The sequence below is a fragment of the Lactuca saligna genome, chromosome 5 (genome assembly GCF_052625555.1).
Source record: "Lactuca saligna cultivar CGN05327 chromosome 5, ASM5262555v1, whole genome shotgun sequence".
Lineage (NCBI taxonomy): Eukaryota > Viridiplantae > Streptophyta > Magnoliopsida > Asterales > Asteraceae > Lactuca > Lactuca saligna.
The window spans coordinates 61805001-61817248 of NC_136421.1; the positions used below are offsets into that span (position 1 = coordinate 61805001).

At 37.3% G+C, this 12248-nt stretch overlaps 1 protein-coding gene across 2 annotated transcripts; it reads right to left on the bottom strand.

Annotated features, from left to right (window-relative positions):
- Window positions 1-4026: 4026 nt before the first annotated feature.
- Window positions 4027-7621, bottom strand: LOC144998137 (uncharacterized). 2 transcript variants are annotated; one of them, XM_078957950.1, is made up of 9 exons: window positions 7235-7621; window positions 6904-7149; window positions 6709-6767; window positions 5977-6114; window positions 5809-5875; window positions 5469-5693; window positions 5248-5356; window positions 4878-4958; window positions 4027-4336 (listed from the first exon to the last, which is right to left on the bottom strand). In XM_078957950.1, exons 2-6 carry the CDS (start codon window positions 6923-6925, stop codon window positions 5674-5676), a joined length of 306 nt encoding a protein of 101 aa, XP_078814076.1. In that variant the 5' UTR covers window positions 6926-7149; window positions 7235-7621; the 3' UTR covers window positions 4027-4336; window positions 4878-4958; window positions 5248-5356; window positions 5469-5673. The 2 variants fall into 2 exon arrangements, with proteins under 2 accessions (XP_078814076.1, XP_078814078.1); XM_078957952.1 differs by having other exon boundaries at window positions 4027-4548.
- Between the last annotated feature and the right edge of the window lie 4627 nt (window positions 7622-12248).

Consider the following 12248-nt stretch of genomic DNA (forward strand, 5'->3'; position numbering starts at 1 on the left):
CATTATGAGACTTTTAGATTTGTTGTTTAATTTGAAATTTAGTAAATCTATCAAAAATATATATTTTTTTAAGACCTTTCAAATTATGACACGCAAAAATGTGTGTCATCTTTCTTTATGACATAGGCTTTAATGATACACAATGTGAGTCGTAAAAGTGTGTCGTAAGCACGCATCGTAAATAGACGACACGTAAAAGCGTGTCGTCTTCCTTTATGATAGGGCCTTCCTTGACACGCATTTGCGCGTCGTCTGAGCATTTTACGACACACATTACGCTTCGTAAAAGTCTGTTTTTCTAGTAGTGTAATTCATTAGGGAAGACATCAGCGAATTCCTTAAGCAGGGGAACCATAGCCTCACGGATGTCAACCTCCTTAGCCCCTTGCTTCCCTAGCAACACAAAAATGTCACCTTCTGCCTCTAACTCGTCTTCAAATTGAGTAAGTGTTAATAGAGTACCCGAAGGTTTCGGAATTGGTTCCTTTGGCTTACTGGGAACAAATGTTATCTTTACACCACCAAACAAGAAACTTTAAGTATTGGTCTGTCCGTTATGATCTATATTACAATCATACTCCCAAAGTCTTCCCAACAAAAAATGTAAAGCATCCATAGCAACCACATCACACTATACATCACCTTTATACGTGGTACCAACAGAAAATTGAGCAAGGGCTCGTTTAGATACAGTTACCTCACCACCCTTCTTAAGCCACTGTAGTTTGGAAGGCTTAGGGCAATTTTCTGTTTTCAAAGCTAACTTTTGAACCGCTTCGTATATAATGTTATCACAACTTCCCGAATCAATAACAAAGGTACAAACCTTTCCCAAAATAGTACATGTCGACTGAAAGATGTTTTGTATGAGCCAATCATCTCCAACAACTTTGGGTGTAAAACAAGAGTGCCATACCACCAGATTTACCCCTACATCTCCAGTTACAACTTCTTCAAATTGAGGCTTTTCGTCATACATAAGGGGGTCTTTTTAATTTTCACCAGCATCATGATTTTGCCAATCATCTTTCTCGACAAACAAATAACGTTTGTCGACCTTCTTACACTCTTATTGTCGGTGACTTGTCTCCCCACAACCAAAACACTTCAAGCTACTACTACCAGATGTCGGTCTTTGTTGATTGGGTATAAAGGCGAGGTACCATACCACCCGTCCCAGAACTTCCTCCAACAATCGCAGTTGAAGACGAACCGCCCACCCGACATATTTGTTTCTCAAAATCCAATGCTCGTTGGTGCGCTTGATAAATAGATACCGGGTCAAACATATTTATAGAGTCAATGATTTGGACCCATAGACTCCCAATATATCGAGCAACAAGTTGTTTCTCTGTCTCCTAGATACTGCTTCGGGCAATCAGTTGGTAGAACTCAGTTGTGTAATCATCAACTGACTTGGCACCCTTCTTTAGATTTTGCAAGCGTTGGTACATTAACCTTTGAAAATTATAGGGTAGGAAGTTGGACCGTAAACAGTTCTTCATCTTCCTCCAAGTCATGACCTTTGACTTTCTAATCCTATCTCTTGTCAGTTTCAATTGTTGCCACCATTCAGATTCCCTACCATATAGCCTGGTAGCGATGAATGACATTCTTTTGTTTTCAGGGACTACTTTGAACTCAAAAACTTCCTCAATAGTTGCCAACCAGTCGATGAACCCCTCAATATTAGATCTGGCCCTATCGAAATTTTGGGATATCAATTCTCATTCCGGTGTCCCAACGTCTATTGTCACCCCTACGATCACTCCTTGGCTTCCTTTCTAGATCGTCTTCTGAATATGAGTCGTCACTGCTGCCGAACGGGTTCCCAAATTTACTGTCTTCCACCTGCGAATGAGTTCGAGACCTTTGTCCTCCTTGATTCATCAGTTTTTACCATCTTGTCAGTCAATTGGTCAACCATTTGATCCATCCTCTCCTCCATTCATGCCATAATACATTCTTCCAGTTCTTGCTCATGAACATTGGCAGGTGTCCTGTTTCTCCTAGGAGGCATTTTGGACCAGGAATTTATCTTTGATACCAACTGATGCAGCGTAGAAAAACAAGACAAAGATAACCAAGAATGAACATGTGGATTCTAAAGGAATAACCAGGACAATCTTTTCAAAATCATGTTGATTGTATGAATACCGTGGGAATTGCCTCAAGATCTAGGTTAACACGCACATAATTTGGGAGAAAATTGAAAGTTCATAAAGTTGAGATCGACCATCCAAATTATATCAGCAACATATAAATAAGAAGCATAAATTAAAATAGAACCCTAAAGATCCATGGGCCAAATACAAACCAAAAAACAAAACCCAAAAATTAAGGAAACATAACAAAATTGTTCATAACTCCATTTAGAAAGCAATTTATGGACTCAAAAATGGGTAAGTGTGGTACTGTGCACTCACACCCACCCCACCCCTACCCCCCCTACCACCACCACCGTCCCTCCCCCTTCCCCCATAAGTTGCAGCCGAACCCACCTCCCCCTCTTCATCTTCATTATTTTCTTCATTTTCTTCATCTCTCCTTCAAGAACAAGCCATTTTCTCTAAATATTAAATCTCCACAAGTTGGTTCTTAGATTTCTAGTATGCTTTTCTTCACTAATCTAGTGATTCTACACACAAATATACTAGTTTTGTTATAAATACACACATTAATATGTGTTAATATTTGTAGGGTAATTCCATATACAAGTGTTCTTCAAGCATTCTAAGCTTGAAAACCTTCAACTTCACCTCTTTATCCACTAAGGAATCCACTCAAGGTGAGTTCATACCCCTTCATTTTTTTTTTCAACCTTTGTTTATTTTATTTTATTTTTTATTATTTTATTTTTATTTTTTTTGTGGGGGGGGGGGGGGGGGGGATACAAGTAAACTTGTATAATAACACAAGTTGTTATGCTTGCATCTTCTTGATGTTGTGTAAAAGTATTATTTGCATGAAATAATGTTATTACCTAGTTCCATGAACATTTATAGGTGGTGTTTTGTTTAAAATGCAAAACTATGAAAAATAAGTATAAATATGCCACATAAAAACAAAACTACAAAAACTATGGTTTTTAAGAACACTATATGGGTTTTTCTAGAAAAAATGGTCATGACTAGGTTATGGGACTATTTTTGTGAGTTTTGACCTAAAATATGTTGTTTTAAACAAAAAGGGTTAGCTTGACTTAACCTCCATAAAAAGGTAAATATAAAGTTTACAAAGTTTACAACTAAATTTTTAGCGGTTAGTGACGTAAAAAAGCTAAAAACTAGAAAATTAGCTTTATCATACTAAATGTTCTTATACTTGTGTTCGATGTAAATTATATTTTATATTTTTGAACATCTAACCATGTTAAATTATATATATATATATATATATATATATATATATATATATATATATATATATATATATATATATATATATATATATATATATATATGGACACAACAAAACATTTATGATAAACTATAATGGGTGTAGTTTATGGGTCATTAACATTATATCATTTTGGGACAAAAAAATAATTATTTAAAGGTATAATTATTTTACACTATGTATTTACTATGGAAAGGTAATATTTCTACTTACAGAAGGGTTTTCATTACACAATACGTAAACCTATTGATACAATTATGTGAGACATATATGACTACTAGAAAAAAAGACCTTTTACGACGCTCATTGCGCGTCATAAAACGCTCAGACGAAGCGCGGAAGGCCATGTCATAACGAGAGACGACGCGCAAAGAAGGCCATGTTATAACGAGAGACGACACGCTTTTGCGCGTCGTCTATAGATGATGCGCATTTACGATGCGAATTTATGACACGCAATGCGTATCATTAAATCCGCTGTCAAGAAAGAACATGTCATAAATGAAGATGACACACATTTTTGCATATCGTAATTTTAATTTTTTTTTTAAAAAGTTATTTATAGATTTACTAGTTTTCAAATTAAATTTTCATTTCATGTCTCATAATATAAAATAAAATACCATATACAAAAAATACAATCCATTGCACAAAAGTTAATGTCATACAAAATACAAAATAAAATACAATAAATAATAAAGATAATTCATTGCACTAAAATGTCAAATACAAATAATCATCACTAACTATATAACCTAATACTACATTGCTATTAAAGAACATCATCATAACTCACTGAAGGTCTTGGAACAATGTTCTCATCATCAACTCTTACACCAACCTTGCTTTAGTAGATGACTTTCACACAATCAATATTGAAATGGATGCTGCCCGGGACACCATAGATGCAGTCCGAACTTACCAACCTCAAACTTCCCTGACCAAAACACAAAACGAAATAAACACCATATCAGACACAATATTTAAATCAAAAATAAAAATGTAACGAATAGAACCTTGAAAATCATAAAACAAAAAGTTCAAATTTACATGAATTAAACTTGCTATATAAGTGCTCCAACCTTGCGTGGGCCTAATTCCTTGAGAATGAGGAAGAAATATTGGGTGATTTGTAGAAAAAGATGGAACCTGAGATAGTTTCTTGAAAGATTCATTCATTTATCCACTTCGATAACTCTATGTATGTCTTGAAACAATCATATCAATTCAAATCAAATGTTTCTTAGTCGGATTAAAATTTTAAAGATTATTAAACATACCCAGTTGCTAGGAATAACCAACCAACAAAAGAATTTAAAAGAGACAAATAATAAGCAAGAGGACTTTAATTAAATAAAGTACATTATTACCTGCAATTTTGCTTTCTCAAGCACAACTTTTCATAATTCAAATCCGTACTTTAACATGACAATAAAACTTAAGGAATAATCAAGTGAAGAAATCATAATCATACTTACTGCATAAGAAACACAATTTTTAATTTGAATCCAATCGTGGACCTCCCCTCCTTCTTCTTCTTCCATGTTTGTACAGTGCTACTGCAACAAAAAATCAAAACTATATTAAAAAAAATTAATTCCAAGCTAAATATTAAAGAAAAAAACTCAGTGTCAGTTAGTTTTCTTGGCAGCTGAAACTTGCAAGGGCATAATGGTAATTTTCTACCCCAATTAGAAGTGATTGTAAAAAACAAAACTCTCGATGCCAGTTAGTTTGAAACTTGCAAGGGAAAAATGGTAATCTTTTTTCCTACCTACTAAGAAACATATTTACAATTTAAGCCTAGCCTAACCATTTTCATACAGATGATAAGAAATGACACGTGACCTTTTTTATGCAGCTTTCATGGCCTAGTGTCCATATAGGAGGAGTGTCTAAAAATGATCAATCAGGTAGACAAAAAGGCCTTGAGGTTGCTTCATCTGGTTGGGGTCCTCTGTAATTTTAAAAATATAGTAAATAGTATTAACTACATGGAACAACAAGCAACATACTTTATTCTCACTACCAAGTATCAATATTGGCAATGTATTTGTAAGATGACTCACTTTAGATATAAACTATTCAACGATTTATTTTCAAGAAGTGCTTCAGCAAGACTTGAGAATCCCTACAAACAATGCCAATTAAAAAGTAAGAAATATGTTATTAGTTTTTTTATAAAATAAGATGAAAAAGAAAAAAATTACAGAATAATCAATCAAATTGTTGTTGAGTTCAATTGTCCTCAAGGTTGAGTTCTTCTTTAACAACTCAGCAATGGCCTTTGCTCTCTGCAACATGGAAATACATCAGAGTCCTTCACACGACTATTAACATGTTGAAATTTTTTTAAAAAATAATAATAATAATAATAATAATAAATAAATAAAAAGCTAACATCATCACCTATATTACTACTATTTAGCTGGAGCTTCTGAATACCACTATTATCCACCAGTATATCACATAAAACCTGCATATAAAAGCACATATATTATTTGGTAATTATAAACATCCAAAACCTGAAATATTAAACAATTAATGGTACAAATTAAAATCCAAGAATTAGTTCACCTTAGCTCCTTCATCCCCAATACTATTTCCTGATAAGTTAAGAGCCTTTAGAGAAATGTTTGATTGTAAAATACCATCAAAAGCTTTAATTCCTCCAGCAGTTATTTCATTAGAAGCAAAATTTACTTCTTCACCAACCTGGAAAAGGAAAAAGAAATGGTGCATTAAGAATACAGATCCAAATCGATAAAAAGTCACGACTTAATCGGGAAAGCCTCATTTACTTGATTTTATATTCAGGTAATTCAATATGGATTAAGTCAAAAAGAAACAACCTTATAGCCTATCTAACTAAGTCTTGTCCCCTTAGTCCATTGAGTGAAAAGGTACATCACCTAGTCAAATGTCAAATGTCAATGACAATAATATTGTAAAGGGCACATATGTAAATTTAACTTTGAAATTTGCCTATAAAACCAAATACTGCAATTAATATGGGGCTTAAATGTGTCTACAATCTACAATTCATATGCAGCTAGTTGTCAAAACATAATTCCCAACAAACAGCCATACATATATTTTTTATTCAATATGACAGGTGTTGGATGATGATTTACTTCCATAGTTTACCCAAAGATCATATAAATCTTCATTACAACTCACAAGTCACAACACTTTCACAAGCTACACATGTGCTAACGAATTCCACTCTTAATAAAATATCTTTGTATAAGAAGCTATGAGATGAATTATGCAGGATAAAAGTAAACATAATCATTGAAATAGTCAAACCTGGTTATCAGCTAAGCTCTCTGCAAGGAAGAATAGTCCTTCATCTCCAAAGTTGCGACCTGCAAAAGATACATGATTTGAATAGTGGTGCTTTGCAAGTGATGTATACGAAAATGTATGGAAAATAGCTTCATTCGTTGCATCTTATACAGTGTTATTTTGTTAGTACTTGACATGTCAACAATGCTTAATAACCTAAGTTCTTTGGAGAAATCATTGAGTCGAAGTTTGGATTCCCTTTCGATCTTTGCACCAAAATTTGGTAATAAGTTTTTCCCCGCAGAAAAGGACCATTTTACTCCTTCAGTCAGTTTTTCTCTTGTACAGGAGCTTTTGATTTCTTAGGAATCATCAGTTTCTCCACCAATTTCCACATAACTGTCAGCTGATTTAGGAAATAAAAACAAAAACAAATGGAGAAGAAGAGAACAGTCTTCGTACCTGATTTAGGAAATAAAAGAATCTTTAAAAATTGAATGTAAGAGAAAGAAATCTAGGGAACATACATGAAGAAGAAGATAACAACCTTCGAACCTGATGTCTCCTCCATTTTTGTTTTCCGCATTTTGATGCTTCCGATCGTACCTTGAACCTCTGACTTTCGATCCCAAATCTGACTTGCAACCTTCGATTTCTGATGGTTCTAGGGTTTTTATATAAATGGTGGTGTTATTAACCAACGATGTTGGTGCGAAAGAGGGGTGGTGATCTTGCGTTATGTTGTGTCGGTGGTATGTTGCGGCTCTATTGGAGACGGTAGTGAACCAGAGAGAAGACAAAGGCCGAAGGGTGGTGGCTGGTTGTCGAGCAGTAGGGGGTAGAGAGAGTAAATCAGGAGAAGTTAAGCTTACTATAAAATAAAGCCCTAGCACGTCCTAGACAGAAGGAAGATGGCGATGGCTTAGGGTTTGCACAGAGAATAGAGGGAGAGAATGGAAGGAGATCACGAGATAGAGTGGAGAAGCGGGCACTTAAAATTTTTAGAATTTTAGAGATTTTTTGTAACACTCTAAAAATTCAAGCCAATTTAAACTTTTCAAAAACATCCCAATTCATTAAGTTATTACAAAAAGGTTTTCAATACAGTTATTATCAGAGTATTCCCAGAACCATAACATAAAACATAAACATGAGGAGCAGTACGATCACGCACGACATATCATAATCGAACAGAATAGCCATGCACTTCGGGTCTACTGTGTGACTGGTCCGCCGCACCGGACCTTCAGTCCACCTGGTCCACCCTCCGAGTCTAGCCATATCCCTCGAGTCTGCAGTGTGGTTTGTCCGCCCGCATCGGGCCTTCAACCCACCTGGTCCACTCTCTGAGTCTACAGTATGACTGGTCCGCCTGCACCGGGCCTTCAGTCGGCCTGGTCCACTCTTCGAGCCTCGGCACGTCTGGTCCGCCCTCGTGGGGCCTACAGCCTATCCGGACCGCTCACTGGGCCTTTGGAATAACCGCTCCACCCGGGTATGTTGTCCTACAGCACAAAGCAGGACCCGCCTCAACCCAACCCTAGTCAAACAACCATGTGCACATAAACATACAATCATATAACAATTCACATCCAATCGAACCGATCTAGCATATCACATAACATAACATACTCTAAACATGATACCGACCTAACCGGTCAGTAGCATAGCATCATCCTATATACCAGGATACCGACCTTAACCAGGTCTCTAACATATACCATCCTAACTACCAGGATGAAAACATAGCAAAGCAACAACATAACAACAATACCCGGATTACAATCCGATAAAGGGTCGGCCTTGGTGCCTTAGACCCTGTTGATATAGTGAGGATAACACGCCTTGCAACTGCTGACTGAAAAGATAAGATCACGCTGCTCCAGCCTCCGACACGAACTCCACCCCTGATAATGCCAAAAGACAGAACCCAATAAATACCAGAAATTACCAAAATTCCCTTAGAAGTCAACTAGTCAACTCTTGGTCAAAGTCAAAGTCCTCAATCAAGGTCAACTTCCTGACTAACCCTACTCGCCGAGTCAGCCCGCTGAGTTGCCGAGTCCCTCAACTCTGAAAAGTCCCATCTCAATTCACTGAGTCATCCCTTGATTCACCGATTCTTAGCTTAACCAGGAAAGGCTAGGACCTCAAGACCAGACTTGCTGAGTCCAAGAACAAACTCGCCGAGTCCAAGGCTATCTTCAACCAACTCGCCGAGTTGTTCTTCCAACTCATCAAGTTCCTGCCCACCTTCATGCATCTCGCCGAGTAGACCCTTGTGACTCGCCGAGTACCCCTAGATCTTAATCCATGCATAAGCTTTCCAGGCCATGCAGATGATCCAAACCATAGATCTACCCTTCTACCACCCATCCATCACTTAAAGTGGCAAACTTTACGTGAATCCAAAGAGATCTAAGCATGTAACACTCTAGAGTTAGGGTTTGGGACAAGATGGCTTCACCAATCCCTCAAGAACAGGGACTTTAATCCACTTTAGACCTTCTCCATTCCAGATCTGGGGTAGCAACCCCAGATCTTACCTCCAAACTCGGAATATCACAAGCTATTCTTTCCAAATACTCCAAAATGATGAATGTAGATGAATAATAGCCCAATCAACGAAATAATACCTCAAAAGGAAGCTCCAACAGAATAGAAAACCGAATCCTAGCAAAGCCCCTTGCTCCAAGCCTCTAACTCTCCAAGATCTCTTCCAAAATCTCTTCTCCAAGGTTCAAATGCTCTCAAATTACTCACAAACGTGCATTAGGGTTTTCTGGACTTCAAGAGAGGTTAAAGAGGCTAGGGAGAGGGTTTTATGTTCATTATATAGGGCTTCACCCCTGGGATTAGGGTTTTCTCCATACAACACCAACTCACCGAGTCCACCCATGAGACTCACCGAGTTGGTCACTTAACACGCGACCATCATCGCGACCCTACTCGCCGAGTCCACCCACGGACTCGCCGAGTTGCCCTTTCACATTTACACTTTGAACCCTGAACTTGCACTCTTGAACTCGGGATGTTACATTTTTCATTTCCCCCCCTTAAAAACGTACGTCTAATTAAAAAATTATAAAGCGACATTTCTAGATGACACACATTGAAGATAATCGCCCTCCGTGTTTGTAATTTATTTTGTTGGACATTAATTTTAGGGTATGCACAAATGCGTGCCCTCTATCCTTCAAATTTTGCAAATCTGACATTATTTTTTAGGGCACGCACGAATGCGTGTCATCTATCAGCGCGTGTCATTGTTTGCGCGTCATTAAAGGGTTGTTTTCTAGTAGTGATAGCCTTCACCATACCTAATAGAGTACACACTAAAGTATTGAATTATACCAAGAATCTCGGTAAGAGAGTGTGATGCTTGTGTATAGATCTATACGGGACTAGCAATGCCACACCTAAGCAGTTAGCTACAGCTAGACCAGCAGGTATGCTCAACAGGGTAGGTTGGGCACCCATATATTCCTGACATTATGTTTATTGTATGGCATGTGGTATGATGGGGGAACTCACTAAGCTTTGTGCTTACAGTTTTCTGTTTTTGTTTCAAGTACTTCCTCTTCGAAGGGCAAGGAGTCGGCATGATTGCAGTGCATCACTGTGACAACCCGAAATTTAATCCATCAATGTAACCCACTTCCGTTAATAAAATTTATTTTTATTAAAAGTTTTCCGTTAATTTCTTAAGCTGAATAAATCAATTGGAGTTATTTGTCGTAATTTCAGACGTGACGGAAAACGAAAAATCACGTGAAATACCCCGTTTGTGATTGATGTTAGGTGGACCCCCCCCCACCCAGGCCGTAAACTCAACCCTATATAAGGGTTGAGTCGTCTTCATTCCAACCTTTTTCACACCCTAGAACTTTCTCTCTCTACTCTCTCTCTCTCTCTACAAAAGTTGGAATTTGATCAAGAAAACACCCTTTCAAGCTTCACAACAGTAAGTAAACCTTCCTAGCTTGTTGTTTAGCTTTGCATACTTGCAAATCCATGGTTTGAACCCTTAAAACCCCCCAATAACAAGATTTTACATTTTGGGAACATCCCAAAACCGTAAACACCCTAAAAGGGGGTTTTAATGCCCCAAAACCCTTCCAATGCTTGGCTAATGACCTAGAAACTTGCATGAATGATCTTAGAACCACAAATCATGAAACGAAAGGAGTAAACATGAGTTTACGATTTGGGAACATCCCAAAACCGTAAACACCTTCTAAGGGTGTTAAAATGCCCTTAACACCTTCTATGATTTGAATGAGAGGCTAGAACCTTGTATGCTTACCCTAGAAGCACCAAATCATGCAAGAAAGTGGAAAACATGAGTTTACGGCTGTAAACTCATGTGTTTACAACCATAAAATCACCAAGGAAGCATTCAAAAACCGTAAACTCCAAATAAGGGCCATTTCAAGCCCCAATCACTTCCATAGCCCTTGACTCGAGTCTAGCATAAGTCCTTGAATAGTTTAAGACCTTTGAGCACCGAAAGCCATCATTCCCATGAGTTTATAGTTGTAAACTCATGGGGGATATGGTCCCAGAACCATAAACACCCCTAAGGGCCCCCACTTGAAGAGTAAACTCCATAATGAGGCCATACACTCCTTAGATGCATCCCGTATCATCCCTAACACTTGAAATAAAGTGTTTGCACGCATTAGAGTGTATTTACTTACTTAATTAGTGATTAAATAACTAATTAGATACAATTATGTATCACTTCATGTTACATAGGATCCTCGTGTGTGTTCAAGTCCTCACTTAACACTTAACATTCCTACCCGGCACTTCGATCCATTCACTGTAGGTGAGTTCATACCCCTACACCTTTTTTCGATTTTTTCATGTTTTCAGGGGGGAATACAAGCAAAAGTACAAGGGAACTTGTACTCAAAACCTATTATTTTGTATTAAATGTTTGCATGTTCAGCATGCTTTTAACATAGAAAACCGTTTTACCAACCGATCAAGAAATTAACTTGTAGAGTTAGTTTTCAAAGCCAAAACAAGGAACTTGTGGATCTCATCATAAATTTTTATATTTTATAATTTACAAAGGATTCATGCCAATCATAAAACAGGATTTTCCATATTATTACTTGTAAATTCATTATTCTTAAGATTGGAGACACATCCTTGGTAACACTCCACAAAGATACGAGAATGTAGGACTAACCCTGTAACCAGAATCTCCTTGAGGGAGAACATGACTATTGTGTATAGATCTATACGGGATTGACTACCCCGCACCTTGCTACTAGCTACAGTGGGACCGACAGGTCTACGGGTGACAAAGTCATAAAATGATATTGGCCCCGTTATGTGCCATATCCAGTTTATTGTATGGTTATGGAACTCGCAACTTAGATAATGGAGATATACTTTTGGTAATAATAAACCTAGTGAACTAACCTCAAAGTAATAACTGTTTTGATTACTAGAGGGTATCAGCAATACCGTTAGGATTTACTTCACTACCTACTTATTAGTTTTATGTGTGTATTAAAACTAATGTACCTCATCAAGGATAACCGAGT